This window comes from Sesamum indicum, linkage group LG12 (assembly GCF_026168435.1).
Source record: "Sesamum indicum cultivar Baizhima isolate 11 linkage group LG12, ASM2616843v1, whole genome shotgun sequence".
Taxonomy (NCBI): Eukaryota; Viridiplantae; Streptophyta; class Magnoliopsida; order Lamiales; family Pedaliaceae; genus Sesamum; species Sesamum indicum.
In genome coordinates, this window is record NC_142668.1 from 12,050,887 (window position 1) to 12,073,843 (window position 22,957).

Consider the following 22,957-nt stretch of genomic DNA (forward strand, 5'->3'; position numbering starts at 1 on the left):
TTTGGAATGCAAAAGCATTAGAAAAAAATATGTTTGTATTAAAAATTTAGTCTCGATGGTAAGTATTACGCTTGTAATTGACTTTTGAATGCAAAAATATTAGAAAAAAATCCATTTGTATTAAAGATTTAGTTTTGAGGGTAAGTATTACGCTTATAATTTAGGAATGAATGCTACCTCAAGAATAGTCGCGTAGGGTAGAGCGTATCTAACCTTACTATTTACAATATTTGTGGATTGCTTGTAAATTTAAATTTATCTTCCTGAATAATTAAACGAAAAAAAAAATACATCTTTTAGTAGTGGTCAAAGTACGTACCTGAATTGCTGAAATCTAGTTCAAACACAAATTGGATTTAAGGAATTAAATTTCATTTTGACTCCTCTCATAACTCATCCATCAAGTTTTTTTTTTTAAAATCTATTTTTTGGTCAAATTTATTAGTTTTAAATGAACAACCAAAACTTAAATTGAAAAGTTTATTTTTTTTTGGAAGAAAACTATTTTAAAAAATTAATTTTTTTAAGTATATAATATATAATATATATATATATATATATGAAGGAGACAAAGAAGCTAATATTAGTATGAGTGGAATATTAATGTTGTCTGACCAAGGAACAAAAAATAATTGATGTTAGGGAAAAAAAGTACAAAAATGATTAAGAAAAAGAAGTGGTTATAATTTGTAAATTAAATAAATATATAAATATTTGTTCTCAGATTAAAAAATAGTACGGATATAATGGGATTGGAGGAGAGTGATTGGTGGGGCCTGGAGCTGGATGAGAGAGAAATGATGCTGAGGCGCGTGTCAGGGGAACCCCACGCTCCCTCAATTAAACCCTTCCTCTCTCTCTCCCTCTCTTCCTATATATATTTGGTTCTAAAATCTCTCTCCCTCCACCGCTATCTGTGAACCCATTTATTCATATCTTGTTTCTCTTCTGTTCCCTCTCATCCATCTTTGGGATTTTCTATTTCTCTCTCACAATAGTTTTGGTTTTCTGCTTCTTGTTGCTGCTTCTCTCTCTAGGTTCTCCTATCATTGATCCGATACGGTATGTTCTTTTTTTCTTTTTTTTGGAATTAGGCGTTTGTTTGTGTTTGCACTTTGAGTTCTATTGTTTGGTACGTGTTGTGATTGATTTGTCCGGTCTCTTATTGTAGATCTCCGCCACTTTTTTCCATTTTGAAGGAATTTTTTTGGTTCCGAATGTCTTAAATTGATGATGAGAAAGGGAACTTGCATTGTTTATTGGTCTGATAACGCAATTTCGGCTTCTCTGCTTCCTTTTTTTTCTTTTCTTTCTCCTTTTAGGTTGGAGGGGGAGGATTGAGATGGAATGATATTTAGCGCTCTTACATTTATTTTTATTCATTCCCGACGAAATTCCGGTTGATATCCAGAGAAAAATTTTCCACTCGATGTCTTATTTACCTTCCGTTTTGTTTTTGTTTTTTATTTGAACTGAAGATGATAGATGTGGGCTAAATGGTAAAGTTAGGTGCATTTGTGATTTTATTTCTTTTTTATTGCTCTCCGGCTTTGGTTAACTTTTCTCTTTTGGCTTATTTTGGATATTTATCAGACTTAAATGTTAAGGCTAACCTGAAGTTGGTTCCTGTCTTTCTCCTCACTTTTCTTAAACCAGTTGTCTGATGTGATTTTTCACTGACAATCTACTTTTATTACGCCCTTTTGGCTTTATGCCAGGCAACAGTATCGGAAATATTTATGTAAAAACATTCTTATTAGCATCATCCAGTCTGGCATCTTTGGAAGCCTCCTTCCAATCCCAGTTGAATAGTATCATTCTTGGGAATTTCTGTGTATTCAGTGAGCGTGAATTCATATGTGCGGAATTGAGGTAATATAACACTTAAAACTATGTAAATTGGTGTATAAATTAGCTAAGATTGCTAGCAGGTAGTTTGGTTTTCAATCCTTTCTACTGCCTACCTGTCAACTCATTTTTGGGTTAATCAAAAGGAAGGTGATTGAAGAGATATTAAAAGCTTATTTCCTTGACCCTGATTTATTTAGCTGTTGAAGGTTTATTCTGTCTCCTTGTGTGGTTTTGAATTTGGACTTGGCATTACATTGATCATCTTATTGATTTCTTTAATGGCTGACTAACACTGGATTGTTAACAGAATAATTCAAACCCCTTTATATTGTTGTATGTGCAACAATATGATGTATTATGCCTGATGCCGGTGAATTATTGTTCATGGTTTTCTTTTCAAGGATACGTAAGTGCTAAAAGTATTATTACCAATCGTAAACTCCTAAAGAAAAGCAGAAAGCATGACTTTTATTTCAAACTGTGACTATGCTAGCCTTCCAAAAGATACAGATAGTGGAAGGGACGATGGCTGGTAGCTTCTCCTTTAAAATGATTAGGGACATATTAGACCCAGCCACTATTATTTTTCTGGACTAAAATGGATTTTTTCAGAAGTTTTAGCAAATGTTTCCAGCATGTCAAATTGACACATCTATTCGTTTTCTCAACGGATCATCAGCCTTGACTAATTATCTGCTCAGAAATTCTTCATAATTTAACTTTAGCTTTTTGCTTTTTGCTTTTTGTACTTCATTATTATGTTTGGGTGGTGCTTGGTTCTATTATTGATTTGTGAGCTTTAAATATTCTTTTGTGGGGAAGGAGTAACCCCACTAGTTTTTCTATTACTGATATAGGACATGCTGTGTTTAAACAAACATGTAGAACATGTTGATTTGCATGCTGCCTGTTTTAAGCATGGCCTGTGCATATGAACAATTTATTTCCCCCTTTTGCAGCCCTAATATTTTTGTATCTTTGGTTTCTCTTGCTGCAGTTATCATGGCTTTTCAGCAAAACTATGGTGCCACAAACATGCATTTTCTATCTGAGGGGGGTGTCTCACATAAACAAAAATGGAATTCAGTATCACAGTCTGCAACAGTGACAGAAAGTTTAGACGGGTGCTTTGACTGCAATATTTGTTTAGACTCGTGTCACGAACCCGTAGTAACCCTTTGTGGTCACCTATACTGTTGGCCATGCATTTACAAATGGCTCCAGGTCCAGAGCAACTCATTTGAGTCAGATGAGCGACCCAAATGTGCTGTTTGTAAGGCATACATCTCTACTTCCTCACTGGTTCCCCTCTATGGTCGAGGTACATCACCATCTGAATCCAAGAAATCCCAATTGGATTTGGCCATACCCCGCAGGCCACCAGCACTTGGGATGAATACCTTGTTATCTGCCGCTTCTGAGTTACATCAGCAAAATCATGGAAACACATTTCAGCCACAGAACCAGGCATTTCATCAACAACAATACTTCTCCCATCCATTCAGCAATTATACCTCAACAGGACCTCCGACATTTGGAGCCACTTCGCCAACCAGTTTCTTCAGCCCAACAATTAGCATGGTTGGTGAATTGGTATTTGCTAGAATTTTTGGGAGCTCAGACACAAATTTGTTTGCCCATCCGTATCCAAATTCTTACCCCGTTCCAAGAAATGGTAGCCCAAGGTTAAGAAGGCAAGAAATGCAGCTGGATGAGTCACTTAACAGAGTGTCCATCTTTCTCTTCTGCTGCATCATTTTGTGCCTTATCCTGTTTTAGTTTTCACATCATTGTTGTATAGCTGTGTATAAATTGTGAAGACTCTGCTGAAAAGAGTAGGCTGTAGAATTGATATTTGTAGGTTTTTTTAGAGAGCTGTTTCTACAGATCAATCACGGATTCTTCTGATGGATGAGGTTTTCCTCCTGTACATGATATTCTTTAGTAGTATATAATACTATGACATTGGGACAAATTTTCATGTGCAGAGTCTGGAATGTGGTTCTCGACTCTTTCAGCTTTTCTTCTTATTATTTGTTCTTCGTCGTGAGGATGCTTGTTGCAAGTAGAATTTTTTCAGCAATGCGAACTCCTTTGTTGATGCTTGCTCAACCCATGCTGTACCATAATACGGCCCATTTCAGCTTGGAAGTTCTTCGTTACAAGCCCAATATCATTAAAATCGAATGTGTTAATTAGGACTGAGAGGGCATTGGGCATTAAGTTGTAGGAAGTGTCTGAAAAAAATTACTTTTATAAAAAAAATAATTAATTTAGAAGAAGTGGATAAGTGATTAAGTAAGAGATGGGAGTGCTTAAATACAATAGAGGGAATTATAATGGGCTTTCATGATGTTTCTCTTAATTATAAATATATTTCATCATTTAAAAAAATATAAAATATCTTAATAAATTACTCCTTACAATGAGTTGTTGAGGGGTATTTGTTAAAGCATTTATAACTTTAGAATAATATTTATAATTTTTTAAACGACGAAAAATATTTATAATTATAAAAAATCTTAAGAGAGCTAGTTATAATTTACCCAATATAATAATTATAAGCAAAAAAAAGTAGATATAGAAGTGTTGAGTAAAATATTAGTGTATTATCAGGTTATTTATGAAATTACATACCACTATTTAATTTAAGGACGTTTTTTGAGAATATATAAAAACTAGTCAAGAAAAGAAGTTGGACTTATGTGTAAGCTGCAGTATGCACATTCTTACCAGTTTGCAACTATTAGCATATTTTAATTTAGGCAAAGCATAAACAAAAACTGTATTTTCAAACACTTTTATCTAATTTAGTTTACATTACAATTTGAAAAGCACTTATTGTAAGTGCTTGCAATCACCCCTACCCTACGGAGTTCAAATGATCAACACTTTATTAGAAAGAGAAACGAAATAAATAAGTCAACACCTCTTATTTCTAGAATTAAAATCTAAAACATTTTCTCGACATAAACATTATTGGTACAAGAATCAAATCTCTTACAAATCAATTTTTCACAGTGCCAAATTATTATAATTGTTTGTCTGATGAAATTAAAATTTAAATATCATTGCGATTGTGGTGTGTGTGTGTATATATATATATATGCACCGTTGGCCTGATGCAATCTCATGGATGCAGCAGCTTTTGACTAATATCTGCCCATATGTAAATTTTTAATACATAGACTTGGAAAATTCCCTACTTGGATACTATGTAGCTAGACATATGTATATATAGCAACTTCTTCCCTTGGATATAAATATCTTATGAATCGGAGTTACAAGAAATCGCGCTTTAGATAGAGGCCTCTAAAAACACGATTACTAGCTATAGTTTATGATTGAATAATTGGGGCCAAGAATCATCACCGACAAGTAAATCCGAAACAGATGTGCAAAAACTGACCCTCACATGCTCCTGCTTTCTTACTGATTATTATTGGCACATCATCCATCCAATACTATAATTCGTACCCTTTTCCGTACTGTGAGAAAACGCGTTTCTAAAAGGAAGGAAAAACCGTTACCTCATTAAATGCGTTGCATAATGAAATTGGAATCTGATATAAACATTAATCACCGACGTCAGAGGTACAAACGCGTACCATAGACATGAACATGCTTCGGACAAGTCTATAAATGGAGAGCTGATACCTCCATCGGACGTCATCTCGTCCAAGTTAAGGCGTTTTAATTTAGTTGTTTGAAAGAAGAAGAGTTTGAGTGAATATGGCAAATATTGTGAGCTTTTTGTGTGTTTGGTTTTGGAGTTTTGTATTAGTTAGTAGTGTTGTGGGTTTGGAGGGGATTAATGGACAGCCTAGTGCTTGGCTTAATGCTCGTGCCACTTTCTATGGGGGAAATCAAAATCCTAGTACTCTTGGTAAGATTATTATTGCTTTGCCTCTCTCTCTCTCTCTCTCTCTCTCTGTTTGTGGGTAAAATTATTTTTTTTTCAATTTATATGTTGATGATTATAGTCATTTTCTTAGAGACCGATCGGAGGGATGATTGATCATGAATTTTAGAGGTTATTTACATTTTTTTGAAATGAGAGGTGCAATTGTACTGATTATGTAATATAAGTGAATGAAAATTAAGTTGTGCAAAAAACTAAAAAAATAATCTTTTTTTTTAATATAATATATGCAACGTATATATATTAAATAAAATAAAAGATGTAATATATAAGTTGTGAAATAAAAAATCCAATATGTACTTTATTGACAACATTTAACTTGTAGGTTGAAAGAAATAATAAGACTATATATATATATGCACTTATTTTAGTTCAAATTAATAGATATATAATTAATTTAATTAAAACGAATGCATGAATGAATGAATTCTATTTGGTACTTAGTTTTTTTAAATGAAGATGAATTAATTTGTCAGGTGGAGCTTGTGGGTACGAGAACACCTACCAAGCTGGTTTCGGGATAAACACGGCGGCGGTGAGCGGTGCACTATTCCGAGGTGGGCAGGCTTGCGGCGCTTGCTATCAGGTTATGTGCAACAACAGGCTGGACCGAAAATGGTGCCTCCGGCGCGCATCGGTGACGGTGACGGCCACCAACTTCTGCCCCTCCAATAACCACGGCGGGTGGTGCGATCCGCCGCAACACCACTTCGACATGTCCATGCCCGCATTCTTTCGCATTGCTAGACGCGGAAATGAAGGCATAGTTCCTGTACTTTACAGAAGGTACGTACGTAGCACTACCAAATTAACTATAATTAGTTAGTTATTTACATGTATTAATAACTCAAAATTTTAATTAATTAATTACAGGGTGGCATGCAAGAGAAGAGGGGGAGTCCGGTTCACGTTAAAGGGTCAACCCAATTTCAACATGATCATGATCTCCAACGTGGGCGGGAGTGGCGACATCAAGAGTGCATGGATCCGGGGCTCCAGAACCCGTACCTGGAACCCCATGCAACGCAACTGGGGCGCCAATTGGCAAACCCACTTCGACGTCCGGGCCCAAGCCCTGTCTTTCAGGGTCACTTTGGTCGACGGCAAGACACTGGAATTCCTCAACGTCGTACCTTCTTCATGGAACTTCGGGCAGACCTTTGCTTCCCACAATCAGTTCTCCTAAATTATTAATTTGGATACATATATAATATTAATTAACTAAGCTTCGATTTTCCATGGACATGCACTTTTTGGAATGGTTCATGGATATATAATTATTATTCCTTTCCTTAATATTATATATAATTATATGTATGTTTGCAGTTTTTGTTTTCTTAAGTTGAGGAAAATATTATGATTAATATGCAACAATAGAAATAATATTAAGTTGGATTTGTACCAAGACAAGATACAATCATCTGGATTCATAGATGATTAATTTGTTGTACTCATAAATTAATATGTTATCCATACAATTCTGATATCTCGTACTTTTTTCCTCAGACTAATTATTTTTTAGCTTTCTCCATCACCGATCTATTCAATACATACATACATATATATATATATATATTGTGCATTGATGGGTGTAATAAAAACACCAACAATAAATTTAATTTACAAGGATAAACTTTTTTTTTGGATATCCTTCAACTATTTTTTTTAAAGTCCAAAATAAAAGAAGTGGACTCTCACTGACCACCCTAGCATGCTTGATCTGTTGGCCCAAGAATAAGGTATCAAACTCATTATTTTTGTATTTATATTAATTTGGCTAGTGCAAAAACAAACTCGATACAACATGATGACTCAGCAAACAATATATGAATGCCATGTCATACACATTCTTGATATTTGAGAACTCATCATACTTGACAATCTCTAGCATATTTCCTTTGGATCTGTGTTGGTCGACCTATATACAAAAAGTAAAATAGAATATACAAAAATTGAGCTGATAGGGATGACCCATTCAAACAGTTATATCCGCGTCCAAATAAGTCCATCTCTCAAATTGTGTTTTCAGTGAACTAACACACCCAATCTTGAACTATCTATCATATGCTGCAACTGACTTTCTAATTATGTTCCCAATCGGACTATAAATAGAAGCAATCATGCAGCCATAACGGTAATAAATATCACTCACTCTCTCATACTCTTTTTTTTTTTTCTCAATTTCTAGCAAGTTTCTTACCCATTTTCACACTTCACGCAATCATTATCACTTTATACCAATATTTTATCAAGTCACTATGATTATTACATCATTACTCTTACGTTATTTTGAGTTTTTAATTATTTATTCAGTATTTCAAATACTAACCTAAGTATAAGAGTACCAACCCTTATTTGTAAGTTAGTCCTCCTTCATATTAAAATTTTCAAAAAGATCCTTAGCCGTTGTGGTAATACTAGACTTCGGTATGCATTCAAATTAATTAAACTATCTTGACTATCTTCAAAATTTTTAGTAATTTCTTCTCAAAACTTTTAGTTGAGATGAGTGAGTGAGTTAATTCTTTTTATTTTTTTAAAAAAAATAGCCCAAAGCCTTTTGAAATTATAAAAAAAGATTAAAAACGTGTTGGACATATCTCCAAAACATATCAGACATGTGTGTCCGATTAGTGTCTGTATTGGGTAAATCTTTGTAGTATCCGTGTATTATAGGTATATGAAGATATTCACAAATTACAATTTGAATGAAGCCCAGTTTATAAGACTAAAAAGAGGGCCTTAAGTTTGAAGCCCAATTGGAAGATGGGTCTCATTGGTACTAGTTAACGGCCTCATGGCTTTGGTGGGTTATCCAATTCAAGGACTAAAAAGTGGGCCTTAAGTTTGAAGCCCAAACACTTATATCTATATATATATATTTGTTTTCTTTTTAAATATTCTTAATTTGTATATTAGTATAGCAATAATTTATAAGGTTAAATTCTATTTTACCCCCAGCATTTTGTTAAATACCTCTTGTGATTTGAAAATAAAAAAAAAATCCTCTCATGTTTTGTAAATCCATACAAAAGACTTTTTTGCTGTTAGGATTTGACGGAGAGTGCACCGAGCGTACAAGTGGTGCGATTTAAGGATTGTTTTGGCGTCTTTGCATGATTTTTTATTGTCATTATGATTAAAATGCCACTATATGACTATATAATAGGTTTTGGATATTTTTTTACTTGTTTTGAGTATTTATTTTTCCATTTTCATTTCTCTAAAAAATTAAAAAAAATTATAATTTTTTTTAATATTTAATAAATTAAATTAAAATCATAATACAAAATTTAAATATCTCAAAAAATATGGATATTAATTAGTCATAGAAATTATACAATTAACAAAAATAAATATTAAATAAACTATATTCAAATTTATTACATTAAAAAATTATACATTATTACTTTTTATTTCTATTTCTTTTAAAAATATATTTATATTACATGTAAAATATCAAAATAATTAAAAAATTACATTAAAAAGAATAATATACTATATTTTATTTTTAAAATTTAGATATGCACATGAATATAAATTTTAAAATTGTAATTTATAAATTAATTAAATAGATATTTATATTAATTATTATTTAAAACAAAAAGAAATCTAACAATAGACATGTATATCAGACTAAATAACTAAACTAACTAAATATTAATAATTATTAAAATAATAAATTAAAATATAATAACTAATTTTTTTAAAAAAAAATCAAGGGCGCCGATCGCTGCCCCGCACAGGAGGGGATGGAGTGTGAGTTAGTTTTTTTTTTTATTTTTATAATATATATATAAAATAAGAATTTTTAATTATTAATATTTTATTAAAAATTATATATAGCGGAAAATCGATCATATGATGTACAAATTTAATATCATTACAGTGATTACAATTCAAAATAAAAAAGAGAATGTATGTTTGATTAAAAAAATATAAGAAAGATTTTATCTATTTTTAAAAGAAGAAGAGATATTTTACTGAATTATTAAAATTTATAATTACTCACAATATAGTGTTATTGTAGGTAGCGATTGAGTATAAGAGGGCGCATCTTTGGTACATTACCCACTGAGAAGTGAAAACAGAAAATGGGCAAGGACAGAGACAAACATCCCGAAAACGAAAACGGAGCCCCTTCTTCCAAACGCGACCACCGTAAATCCAAATCGTCTGATTCGGAACCCGACCCTGATTCCGACTCTGATTCCGATGAGCAATCCAGAAAATCCCTAGGTAGCAGAAAGCGGACCAAGAACAACAAGAGTAAAAGGAGAAGACGCTCGAGGGACAGCGCCTCTTATTCATCTTCGTCTGAGGACGATGACCACTCTTACGATTCTGATTCGGAGTCGGATTATTCGGAGCAGTCGGATTCCGAGGAGGAGAGGAGGCGGCGGAGGAAAGAGAGGAGGAGGAGGGAGGAGAAGAAGGAAAGGCGGAGAAGGGAGAAAGAGAAGGACAAAAAGAGGAAAAGAAAAGAAGAGGAGAAGAAAAGGAGAAAGAAGAAGGATAAGAAGAAGGGGAAAGATAAGGGGAAGAAAGGTGCTGTCACTAGTTCGTGGGGGAAGTATGGGATTATCAGAGAAACTGATATGTGGTATGTGTGCTGATTCTTTCACGCTTTTCCAATATCAAATGTTAAGTTGTGTTTCTTGTAGTTTGTTCTGGTTCATGCTTGGTAATGTTAACTTTGGAGATTATTGGGAAATTTCGGCTTGCTTGATTGCTGTTTGGATGCAATTGTGTCTTGGCCTTTCGGTTCTTGTCTTTGGTACAATCGTTTAGCTATTCAACAGAATTAGGAGAATGAGGCATTTCTTGTCACAAGCTGAATATAAGTTTGTCTACTAGTATTAGATTATAGATGTGTTGTTGACTGATTTGGAATTTGACACAGTATTTAGCTATTTAGCAGAATTAGGAGAATGAGGCATTTCTTGTTATAAACTGAATATAAGTTTGTCTACTAGATTAGATTATAGATGTATTGTTAGCTGAATCGGAGTTTGACACAGTATCATATGTTAATTTAGAAAATTGAAGTGATAACTCTATAGGAGCTTAGTCGCCCTTATGGATACAACCAAGAAAAAGGCATAGTCTGGTTTAAGTTTGGGAGTTTTTCCAAAGTCATTGTAATGATTACAATGGCTTTGCCAAGTTCATTTTCCATCTTCATGGGTTTGAGACAAAGATAGCTACTTCCTGTGCGAAATATTTAGATTGTTCCATAATACTGCAGCGTGCTTCTTTTTTTTACATGTTGATCGGTTTCTTTATGAAATTCTGTCATTACCTTAGGTTGCAGAAGTATTGATATACTGTACATAGGAAAAGGTGTGGTTCTTCACTAATTTTGAAGTGTTACATTTTAACTTCATAGTCTGAAGCCAGAGGGGTATATGGTTTGGAGGTCAAGCATGTAGATCCCAAGTTGTTAATATATTGGCTTATATTAGTTGCCCCCTTGCGATTCATGATATTGATAATTATGGTAAATCTCTGCTCTATCAAGCTAGATTTTTGGCCATTATCACATTGGTAAAATTTGAAACCTGTTGCTAATAGGAATATGACATGTCCATCTTGTTAAGATAAGAAGTGATGTCATGCTTGAGCAAAGTAAAATTTGGAACTTTGTATAGCTCTATTTAAGTAACAGTTACACATAATGTATCAAAATCTGCTCTGTAGCTGTTTGAATATGCTACTTGGTGGATTTTGAAGTAATATGCAACTGAATTTCTCGTTTTTAGTCTTCCACCCATGTTAAAATGCAGTGGAGTTCATTCTGTCCTGGTGCGTTCTGCAAATAAATACATTTTCTTTTGGATTCCGCTAGTTTTTTTTTACATACAAATCTGCAGCCATTTTGCTGACACTTTTTTGTTTGATTACCTTGGTTTATGCAGGAATAAAAGACCCGAATTTACTGCATGGCTAGCTGAAGTGAAAAAGGTATTCCATTTTGATGAATTTAATTGCCCTCCTCCATCCTATTCTCTTGAGATTCTCATGACCTTTGCCTCCTCACACTTCTAGAAAAATTGAAGTTCATTATCCATGGCTCAAAATTCTGTTTTACATGTGTCCTGTATGCCTTGCTTTTGGGCATTGATGTGTAAATATTGCTTTACCTTTTTGATTTTGTGTCATTTTATGTTACATGTTAAATATGGAGCATCATTATGAGAATGTGGATGTTTGCATCACTTCCATATGGTTTTGGGGAGTATGGCTCTGGCTCTGAATGTTTTAAAATTTTCCTTTGAGCAGGTGAACATGGAAAGTTTGGCTAATTGGGAAGAGAAGCAGCTATTTAAAGAGTAATTCATTATATGTTAATATACTTTTTATGTTGGCCTTCCTTTTGACTGTTTTTGTCTTCTTAAGTGACAGACATAATTCATGTTAAGATTCCCTAATGGTTGTATCAAATGCAGCTTTATGGAAGACCATAACACAGCTACCTTTCCATCCAAAAAGTTAGTCTTCTTTCCTTTAATTTTTGTGCTGATTTTTCTTTCTTCGATTGTTCTTTTCTATCTGTTTTTTTTTTCATCAGCGGCCAGCTTTTTAATCTTGTGCTCTGGACTATTTCCAGTAACTCTTGGCCGGAACATGATACATTTAGCTTACCTCAGAACTCTTTGGTTTTCAAGATGACTTCTTGTATGAGGATAGGTTGTTTGTCCTCTACTCCATCTAGGGTGGCGCATGACTCCTCTTTTTAATGGTTGCAGATATTACAACCTTGATGCTTATTATCAACGTAAAATGGAAAAGGAAATGAAAAAGGGATTCACTAAAGTAGTCGAGTCAGAGCGTACTGTATTTAATGATGAAGAACAACGAAGGTAAAGTTTTTTACTTTGAATTTTTCATATTGTTCTAGTCATTATTATTTCATTTATACATTTATGAATTACCATGCTTTCTTCAAGTGATTAGGTTTTTAAGTGTATCCAACATAATAAATAATGGGTTCACTTTCAGAATTTTCTATCCGGCCATTGGTTCAGACCTTGTTGTCCAAATCTACAGAGTGAACAAATTTGAGAGCCTGTTATTTTATTTAACCTTTCTGTTTATGTCTTTAAACGGAGTATATGAAATCACTAAAGAAGGATTTGATGTCAATTGAAGCTTAATCAGATGGTCTTTTCATGCTTTAGAAGTTCAGCTTTGCCATCACTGTATGAAAGGGGAAAAACAATGTGACCCCAAGGAATCCACTAAGACTTAGAGCAAGAGCTGGACGATTCCTCTTTTCAATATAAGTTGAAAACTTAAGATATAACTCATTATATTTATAACATTCTGCCGGTAAGTAAAAGATGTGGCCCTATATAAGCGAAAGTAGTAATCTACTGCATATGCAGCATATGGAATGCGAACTATATTGACCGTGAATAATTGAGTTTTGCACCATTCCTGACTTTCATACAACATGCTAAGCTGCTGAAATCATTCCTCTCTTTTCTTGGTTGTGTCCTCTTTACAGGCAAGAACTACAGCTAGAGCGTGAAAGGCAAAAGGAACAACAAATAGAAGAATTGAAGCGTTCCATGCAGAGCGGAATGGTATAGTGTTGCATAGCAAATCTCATTCTTTCCATTTCTAGGCATTATTGATAATCTGTCACTCCATTCATTTGTGCTTGGCCTGTTGGGTTTTCTAGGCTCAAGCAATGAAAGAGCAAGCTCAACTCAGAGAAGAGATGGCTTACCAGTACAAGCTTGGTAACTTTGAGGTGAGCATAACAACCTTGATTCTTTTAACTCTGAATCCATATCCACCCTCTCTGCTAACTGGCAAGTTTTTCTCCTGATTGATAGGCGGCAGCTGCTATCCAGAGAAGGTTGGATCCAGATATTGCTATGTAAGAAGTTAAGCAGCGCTCCCGGGTAATTAATTACTAGTCTATGAATCCTCAAATATATGCTTTTTTTTTTTTTATTTCTTTTAACTGGTAAGAGAGAAGACGAAAGTAGCCTTTGGATCCAGATGTATTGCCGCTCATACTGCACTTTTTCCAGGAACGACTCGTGTTTATCCGGCTTAGTAACTTTTCTGTCCTGTATCTTTTATCATCAAACAGATGCTTCTCATATGAATTTCTGTTTTTGGAGCCTTAATTTTGTATGGATTCCTGTAGAATATCAGAGTATAAACAATGAAAGGGCTGTTATGTGTAGGGTTTAATAGCCCCTGGAGTTAATGTTTTGACTTTATAATTATATTTTGAATTCTTTTTGAACTATTGCGATGGATTTGAACCGCCTTAAATTGAGTCCTCTCCAAATCAAAACGATTTGAATTTTGGAACTTGTATTTGGATTATTTCTCAAAAGTAATGACAACATCAGTAAAGGACATATATATATATATATATCTTTTTAATTTTTAATTTCATATATCATCAGATCCCACTATCATTCTCTCTTGCTCAGTAATTCCAGATCAAATCTAAATCATAAATTTAAATGTTCTGAAACGGGATTTATCAATTCCAATTCCAATTCCAATTCCAATTCCAGTCTAATCACCATGATCTCGAGTGATAGAAATCACCGGGAATCAACTCCGTTGTAGTGTGGACTTCCTTCTCTTTAATCTGGGAGAAAGTGAAAAAAAGAAGGTCCGATGGTCCAAAATTGGGGATGGAAATTCCAGGAATTACGCTTCCCGAAGTCCAATCTGCAGACAAAGACAAATAATCCAATACGGCTTGCGCATGCTCGATCTCGCGCTGCGCTCTTTTCCAGCCCCACTGTTGGAAACTGTCACTTCAGATCTTTATTATTTCTAATATAATAATAATTATACTCACAATGATTATTTTCAATTAACAAAAGAAAAGAAAATATGTGCTTCAATAATTGTCTCTTGGGTTGGGCCATGGCACATTACTAGCAAATAGTTTGAACATCTATTGCTGTACTTTTTCCAATTTAAATCACATGAGTACTTATTCAAAATTACAAAAATAATATCTCAATATTATGAATAGTTACCAACACTGCACATAATAAAACTGAAATTTGCCAAATAATAAATAGTGTTTAGTAATGAGAATTAAAACACAGAATCCAACGTTGGATGGGAAGACTTGAAATGATGATTAACCCAACATAAACAACTATGGAAAGTCAAATAATGAGACAACGAAAAATGACAGCATACTATTAACACTCGAAAACTACTGCTACGTTCTTGTACTAAAAAGGGAGAGATTTTAATGGTAAAATGTCCTAAGATATTTTCTCAAAATACTGACAATTAATGTTTCTTTTCTCGACTCCAAATGCCCCAGAAGAATAACAGCCAAGGTTGATGGAAATGTAATGGCGCCCAGGAAATTTCATACAGTTTTTAATGAATCACAGAGTAAATATAATTTATTTGTTATCTGATTAATTATTTTTTTATATTATACATAAATTATATGATAAATATATTATATTTATTATAATTAATTCATGTCAGATGAAATCAAATTTGGATTAAAATTTATGCGGTGATTATTGGTTTCTTTTTTAACTTTTCTAACATTACGAGAAGAAACTATTCAAATAGTGTAGGTATGTGTTTGTCATAACACCATCTAAAGCTGCTTTTCAGTAAATACATTACTTAAACAAATTAGCAGAAAAATATATTCCCATAAACTCCTGTTGGATTCTTGTCCCTTTTCACACTCCCTCTTCCTACTTTCTCCTCCACTGTCCCCCCTGCTCCACTCTCCATTCCCATTTCCCTCAAACATACTCTCTCTCTCTCTCTCTCTCGGAGAACATTGCTAGTTGTTTCTTGTTTCTCTCTCTCTCTCTCTCTCTCTCTCTCTAAGTTTGCAGCAGATATACAGGGGGAGTGAAGAAAGATGAGAGGGCCATTGGGTCCAGTGATAGGGAAGTATCCATCGTCTAGTGACGGGAATGGTGGGATGGGGAATGGGAGCAATGATATCATAAAACACAACAGAAAATGCAGAGATGTGGTGTTTCTTGTTATATTCATCGCATTTTGGATAGCAATGATTGTTAACTCCAGCTTTGGTTTCAACCAGGGAAACCCATCGAGGTAAGCAACCAAAAAGCTGCTTGCTTTTTTACCATTTTCTTGATACACTAGATGGGTCTGCTCTGCTTTTTTGCACTTCTGGATCTATTTTTTTAGTGTATTACTGGAAAATTTTTGGCTTTTCTCTTCTCTTTCAGTAAAAAATTGCATCTTTACATTTTGGAGGTTCCGGGCTTTGGGGGTTTTATTTCTACTGTTTTTCTCATTTTCTTTCGGATGTTTGAGCCCTCTTTTTTTGTGCGGGATGAATGTTGGTGGCTGGTGCTCTGTGTGGCCTTTCAATGCTTTGATAAGGTTTGGTTGAGTTTTAACTTTCAAAGTTGTATCTTGTGTGTGAATCTTGCCAAATTTTGGGTTACATCGAATATGTAGTACTTCCCATTTTCGGATTCTTTCATTCGGGCACTTCTTCTGACGAAAGAGAAACCATTAGGGAACCGAAAAGCTAAAAGAATTTTCTCTGGATTAGAAAGGGCTTATCTTTTCAAGAATTGCGGTTTCTGTGTTTACGTTTTTCTTTTTATGTTTCATTACTTCGTTTTTCCATTCTCTTTTATGTAGTTTCTTTTTCTATGTTGTGGTGTGGCAGGCTAATCTATGGGCTGGACTATAAAGGGAACGTGTGTGGCGATAGACATGCTGACCCGGATCTCCGTGAATTGGAACTCAGATATTGGCTAAATCCTAATCAGGTTTACCAAACTGGTGTAAAGGGCAGCAAATTCCAGCTCTCCAATGCTCGGAGTATTTGCTTGATGGACTGCCCTATTCCATCTGAGGACGGAGTCAATTGGGTCTGTGACTATCCCGAGGGAGATATTCATATCTCGGTTGATGACTGGATTGATAGAAATTATGATTATTTTGCAGACCTGACTCCTGAACTCAGGAACACTTCTCTTCAGCTTCAGGGTCCCTGCTATCCAGTTATATTTCCTAGTGTCAATGGTAAAATGTTACAAGTATTGACCTTTTTTTGGGAATTTACCATGAATAAGACAAAATTATTTAGCATGTTGGTGCCTGATTATATTCGATTTTGTTTCATTTCCTGATTAGTAACACCAATACTTGTTCTGGAGACTTGATGTTGACTCGCTATTTTCAAATTACCTTGTCAGTTTATTGGACCTGCCAGTTCATTGCGCGTGCATCAAATGTATCTTTGACGCATTGGCAGCAGATGGGAGGGGTGAAAGTCATAGAGGACATTGCGATTGATAAATCCATCCACAAAGCAATTAACTCAAGGTCATCAGTACTAAAGGTTAGATGAACTTACACATTTCCTGTCACTATGCCATGAAGCATGTAAACCTGTAATGGCCTGTTAGTTACCCATCCATCTCTGGTTTCCGTCCTAACTATTGAAGAAATTGTTTTCACCATTCCTAAAAAAGTTGGGTATCTTGCCACATGATTTGTTTAGTTTTAGTGAAGTTGTATGCAATGCTTACTACCGTCTTCATGCATGTTAATGAAACTTCATGGTGCTGAGGGCTGCTGGGTAAGGTTCTAAATGTAAATTACTCTTGAGTTAATCTAATAATCTGAAAATATTTGGAATCTTATTCCGAGCAAGTGTTTATGCCACAGCTGTTTCATGCTATTCACAGAGTATGCCCTTGTTGTCTGTCTCCAGAGATATGTGGCTGACGTTGGAAAATCTTGGCCTGTACTGCTCGTTTGTGGAGGGTTTCTGCCACTGTTCCTATCAATCATTTGGCTTTTGATGATCCGTCATTTTGTTACTGGAATGCCATGGATCACAGTGATTCTTTTCAATATGCTCATTATATCTGTGACAATGTTCTACTACTTGAAAGGTTAGAATATCTTCTCATCACATTGCTTTACCGCTTATTAGGAATCAAACTGGACTTGTGGATTTTTCAACTGTATATTTGATTCGTAGTAGTAATATTAGGCCTTTACAGAAAAAGTTGGATTGTGAAGTTCTAAAATGTAAGAAATGATCATCATAGCAGAAATGGTGTTGCTCTTCAGGAGTTGAACCAATATCTGCTCTTTTGTTTAGTCAATTTTTTTTATGTACATTATCTTGTTTTATATGATCCTGAGCTGTGGAACATTTCCTATGTACCTTTTACACTTTGGAATTGGATCATACTTGTCAACTCAATATTATATTATTTTTTCCTTCAGTTTTCCTTCCGTGAATTTGAAAGTCTCTTTATAGAATAATATAATTGAATTTTTTTGTTTACAAAATTTTAATTTTGAAATGCTTTTCTCCTTGCTTTTCAGCTGGATGGATTGGAAATGATGCCATCTCCCCAATCATTGGTGAGCATGACCCATATTATCATGTGTCCGCAAGGGTAGGATTTAAATTCCTGATGCTCTTACAAGTTCATTGTTCTCTTTTGGTGCTCCAAGTTGGATGCCGAGGTTTGGAAAGTTGGACCAATCCATTAAAATTTGAAAGGAAGAGGCTTCAAGTCCTTCTCCTCAAGCCTCAATTCTTTGTTACTAAACTCTGCCTTACTATAGCAATGTTCTCATGTGAATTGTGCCTTGTTCAGGAGCTGAATCATCTGCATGCGGCTGCTGTCTTCATGACCGTTCTCATGGTTGTTGCTTTCCTATCCTCGATTGCAGTAGTCCGTCGTATCCTTATGGCAACATCTGTCCTGAAGGCAAGTTATCTTCACGATATTAGAAAAATTGCACTGGCCAGCAATATACAGGAAGTAGCATACTTAATTGTTTGTATGTTATCCATATACATCTGGAAGCTTTTCAACTCCCTAAATATTTGCAGTGGTTTGTGTACTATTAAGCATCGAACTCAACTTTTAGCTTAGAACCTTGCAGGTTATGAAAGAATCTATTTAGGAACTCATCTAAAAAGTCATGAAAATGGAATTAATTTTATTGTGTTTTGGGTGTAATTCTGCTATTGGGCTAGGTAGCTATGGAATATGTCAAACCTTTGACCCAGAAAGAGGCCTGAGTTGCTGGATTTAGATCATGTCGTGCTATATCATTCTTAGGACCCTCTATCAGATCATGGTAAACTGTTGAATTTGAAATGAAATTAAGGAACTCACCACATATCAGAGTTCATCTAAGACAAAAGATTTATAAACTTTTTAACCACTCAGACATGCTCTCATCTTTCTCTTTGTAAGTTTATTTTAATTCTCTTTCATGGAAAACAAAATGTAAGCAAGAGAACCTTTCCCTCTTTTTCCAATCTGATTCTTTTTTTTTTTTTTTGCTCATGAATAGGAGTCTCCACCCTCTTAAAAATTAGCACTTTGTTTCTGACCTATGATTAAATTATTGTAAATGTTCCACACTTTTCTTGTTTTCATCTCTCTCATGTCATACTGTGCTGATCAGTTCAACTATATATTCTAGGTTGCAGCGAAGGTCATTGGAGAAGTCCAGGCTCTGATAATTTTTCCTGTTATACCATATGCCATACTGGCTATTTTTTACATGTTCTGGTTATCAGCTGCTCTTCACCTTTTCAGTTCTGGAAGTGTTGTACAAAATGACTGTGGTGCTAACTGTTGTGCTTATGACCTCAAAGCAAAGAGGTTGAGCTGTAATAGTTGCTGTGGCTATAGCATCCAATACACTTCTCATATTGCTGCTGCAATCCTTTTCCACCTATTCGGTGGTTACTGGGCTACTCAGTTTGTCATAGCATGCTCATCAACAGTGATTGCAGGTTCTGTTGCTTCATATTACTGGGCTCGAGGGGAAGCATCGGTAAGACACTGGACGATAAATAATTTTTAAAAATATTCACTAAAAAAGTTCTCTTAACAGCACCAATATTTTCCCTTTCTAATGCAGCCAGAGATCCCCTTCCTTCCTGTTTTTTCTTCAATGAAGCGGCTTGTACGATACAGTCTAGGATCTATTGCTCTTGGTTCTCTAGTTGTGTCGTTTGTTGAATCAATACGATTTATACTTGAAGCACTTCGCCGGAAGCTTAAACTTGTTAACTCTATGCCTCAAAGCTGGATAGGGAAAGTGATATATCAGACTTCACAATGTTGCCTCAAGTGTATTGGATGCATCATCAGATCTGTAAACCGCAATGCTTACATCATGGTAAGTTGAAATCTCTGGTTTGCAGATATTTTGGATTAAAAGATGATCATGCATTACATTTGCATGATACTTTGTCTAGCTTATATTCACTGTAATGCTTGCCATTTAGTTGAAAAGTGTTCCTGTATTTGGCAAACTAATTGTTGTCCTACGTGCTCTCTCTCTCTCTCTCTCTCTTTCATATGGTGATATCCATCTTTGCAGATTGCAATTACAGGAAAAGGTTTCTTTAAAGCTTCTGAGATTGCAACAGAGTTGATCATGAGTAACATCCTGAGGATTGGGAAGGTGAATGTCATAGGAGACGTGATTCTCTTTCTCGGGAAGCTATGTGTCAGCCTTACCAGTGCACTTTTTGCTTTTCTGATGTTGGACACTCACAGATATAAGTCTGCACATAACAAGATCTCCTCACCGCTGTTTCCTGTCCTGGTACGCCATTTAAGAATTTCACTATGATGAATTTTATATTCATGCTGATTGAAAAGCTATAAATATCAGGGATTCTTTCTGTTGTCCTTTTCTCTTCATATATTGGATATCTGCAAAGATGGTAGCATTTCTTCCCTAATTTTATGGAGAAAAAGAATAATAGGGATAAGTTTTGGCATTTTACAAAAGCACTTCTTTGTTTTGAAAATTAAATTAAAGCAGCTGCAATCATGTTTTACATTGCAAATTTCCATTTGAAAACCTGATAACCTAGAGAAATATGTAATCTCAAACATGATGTTTCCTAACACTACTGTAGGAGACGTCAGTACAAAATGTCATTGAAAACTGAGGGTCTTTCTGTAATATGCTCAAATATCCAGTTCTGTCAATGTGATCATCCCAAATTATTACTGTTGGTGCTAGTATGGAAAGTTTAACTGTTTAGACCCTCCGAGAGTAGTGGAAATACCGAGTGATGAGGTTATGTTGTACAGGTGTGCTGGGTGTTTGGGTACATTGTGGCTACTCTCTTTTTTGGAGTGGTGGAGATGTCCATCGATACCATCATCCTTTCGTTCTGCCAAGACTCGGATGAACACCAAGGGACTGCTCAATATGCTCCTCCATTGCTGATTGAGACTCTCAATGACCAAAATGAGACGCAAAGATTGACACAATGAGCTTCTTGAAATGACCTTCAATGCCAGTTTAGTGTTTTCATATAGGCTAATTAATGGCACTTGATTTTCCATGGCGAAAGTAATCCTTTTTACTAACTTGGTTTTGGCCCCAACACCAAAACACTATATAGTCCTCTGGTTGAATGTATATATGAGTTGAGATTGAAAGAGTTATTGGTCCTACAATTTATTTGCTTTTAAGTGTTAAAACTTTCTCTTCTTTTCTTTTGCAAAGATTCATTGTATGTATGATTCTTTGACGCTTACCAAACAAACCCAACATTGTCAGTGGAGTAAACCTCATTGTTTCATGCAGGCAAAGATACAGTAAGCTCGTAACCTTCTTTCCCTACATTTGTAGCCGAAGAAACGTATAGAAAGAACTAGAGAGTGACAATCGATCTTACTGCATGCATTTTGTTGATCAGCTTTAGTCAAAACCAACCTCAGTCTAAAGAGTTGGGGCAAAAAATAAACATTATCTGCTGATAAACCTCAAAGATGATATATCAAAAGACTCTTCATCTTTTTGTGGAACTCGGTTTCTTCAGATCAATCTCGTCTACTCTGATTGAAATTGTCCATCCATCCTCCTCGGGAAGCTCGGTAATCTCAGACAGAAATCTCAGGATGCTTGATTATGCTACTATTTCCACAGGCACGCGTATAATCTAACCAATGAAACTCATCGGTGGGTTGAAATGTAGTGGTAAAGCTTCAAGTTTTCTCCAAGCATCACATCTCAACGCGTTTATCATCTTCAGTTGTGCTTCCAGCCAAGCTGTTGAATTTTTGAACAGATTGTAATAACCCTGATTGGGGGTCATAGCCGATACCAACACAGGAATTGCTTCACGTCTACAGTAAGGAGGTTTGCTGTATGTTTGGTTGGAAGGATTCCATATGTAGAGTGATAAATTAACAGTAACGAAGAGCAGTCCATGAGAAAAGGCTGGAATCAACTAGCCATTTACAGGCAAGCTTGGAATGGAGAGGGAAACAAATTGGAGTAATAGAAAGCAACACTTCATGAAATTCAGTGTTTATTGCAAGGTTAGATACTGATGTGGGAAAATTTTAGTACAATCTGCGGGTGTATATTAACTCAATCTGAGTTGACCATATGGGATGTCAGTATGATTATTCAAAATCGAGGGTATTTTATGACGTTCCGAAACATCAGGTGGTCTCTATAACTATTCTGAATTATTACTGTCTCTATTAGAACTCACTGTTCTGTGGAATTTTTTACGGTGAAAATCCTTCAAGAATAGTGGTCGACTAATAAGGTTATCACTACACAGCCACATTGGTGCTACTCTACTCATTGGAGTCGTGGAGATGTCTATTGACACCATCATCCTCTCATTCTGGCAAGACTCAGACGAACACCAAGGGACCGCTCAATGTGCTCCTCTGGTGCTGGTTGAGACTCTCGACTACTAAAAGGAGATGCAAAGACTGACACAATGAATAATTCATTCTTTACGCTTGCCATACAAAGCCCAAAGTCGTCTATGGAGTAAAATCAAATGTATTTCATGCAGGCAAAGATAAAGCAATCTCATATAGAAAGCACGACATTCTAATCTAACTGAAATCATCAAGGAAAATTGCGTTAGGATGTTTCTTGTTATCTTTTCCAAACAAAGTCCAAATCCTGTAAGATTTAGTGCTCCCCAGTCTCCACTGTTTCCCTACAATATTTATACCCGAAAAAATGTTGTTTATCCACCCGCAAAACAGAATATAGGCAGAACTAGCTAACACTTCACACAAGTCAACGAGCAACAATCTGCAGTTCTTGATTCTACTGCATGCATTTTGTTGATCAGTTTTAGCTGAAATAATGTAAGTCTAGGAGTTAACACCAGGAACAAACAATATC

The 22,957-nt window shown here is 35.1% G+C and overlaps 4 protein-coding genes across 7 annotated transcripts; all 4 read left to right on the forward strand.

Annotated features, from left to right (window-relative positions):
• Positions 1-885: 885 nt before the first annotated feature.
• On the forward strand, positions 886-3,826 carry LOC105165381 (E3 ubiquitin-protein ligase RMA1H1). 2 transcript variants are annotated; one of them, XM_088875945.1, is made up of 3 exons: positions 886-1,062; positions 1,719-1,872; positions 2,849-3,826. In XM_088875945.1, the coding sequence occupies exon 3, from the start codon at positions 2,854-2,856 to the stop codon at positions 3,628-3,630; it is 777 nt and encodes a 258-aa protein (XP_088732071.1). In that variant the 5' UTR covers positions 886-1,062; positions 1,719-1,872; positions 2,849-2,853; the 3' UTR covers positions 3,631-3,826. The 2 variants fall into 2 exon arrangements, with proteins under 2 accessions (XP_088732071.1, XP_011082667.1); XM_011084365.3 differs by lacking the exon at positions 1,719-1,872 and having other exon boundaries at positions 887-1,062.
• Positions 3,827-5,450: 1,624 nt separating this feature from the next.
• On the forward strand, positions 5,451-7,259 carry EXPA12 (expansin 12). The gene is made up of 3 exons (XM_011084364.3): positions 5,451-5,737; positions 6,250-6,559; positions 6,647-7,259. Exons 1-3 carry the CDS (start codon positions 5,584-5,586, stop codon positions 6,957-6,959), a joined length of 777 nt encoding a protein of 258 aa, XP_011082666.2. The 5' UTR covers positions 5,451-5,583; the 3' UTR covers positions 6,960-7,259.
• Positions 7,260-9,823: 2,564 nt separating this feature from the next.
• Positions 9,824-14,042, forward strand: LOC105165378 (nucleic acid-binding protein). Of its 2 annotated transcripts, XM_011084363.3 has the most exons (9): positions 9,824-10,376; positions 11,692-11,737; positions 12,056-12,105; positions 12,223-12,264; positions 12,523-12,636; positions 13,284-13,362; positions 13,461-13,532; positions 13,618-13,686; positions 13,819-14,042. In XM_011084363.3, exons 1-8 carry the CDS (start codon positions 9,868-9,870, stop codon positions 13,663-13,665), a joined length of 960 nt encoding a protein of 319 aa, XP_011082665.1. In that variant the 5' UTR covers positions 9,824-9,867; the 3' UTR covers positions 13,666-13,686; positions 13,819-14,042. The 2 variants fall into 2 exon arrangements, with proteins under 2 accessions (XP_011082665.1, XP_011082664.1); XM_011084362.3 differs by having other exon boundaries at positions 13,618-14,042.
• A 1,406-nt stretch (positions 14,043-15,448) lies between these two features.
• LOC105165377 (Plasma-membrane choline transporter family protein) lies at positions 15,449-21,289 on the forward strand. Of its 2 annotated transcripts, none has more exons than XM_011084361.3 (10): positions 15,449-15,862; positions 16,452-16,810; positions 16,984-17,129; positions 17,505-17,688; positions 18,131-18,204; positions 18,409-18,522; positions 19,250-19,606; positions 19,694-19,954; positions 20,159-20,386; positions 20,884-21,289. In XM_011084361.3, exons 1-10 carry the CDS (start codon positions 15,663-15,665, stop codon positions 21,067-21,069), a joined length of 2,109 nt encoding a protein of 702 aa, XP_011082663.1. In that variant the 5' UTR covers positions 15,449-15,662; the 3' UTR covers positions 21,070-21,289. The 2 variants fall into 2 exon arrangements, with proteins under 2 accessions (XP_011082663.1, XP_088732731.1); XM_088876605.1 differs by lacking the exon at positions 15,449-15,862 and adding an exon at positions 15,961-16,156.
• The last annotated feature ends 1,668 nt before the right edge of the window (positions 21,290-22,957 follow it).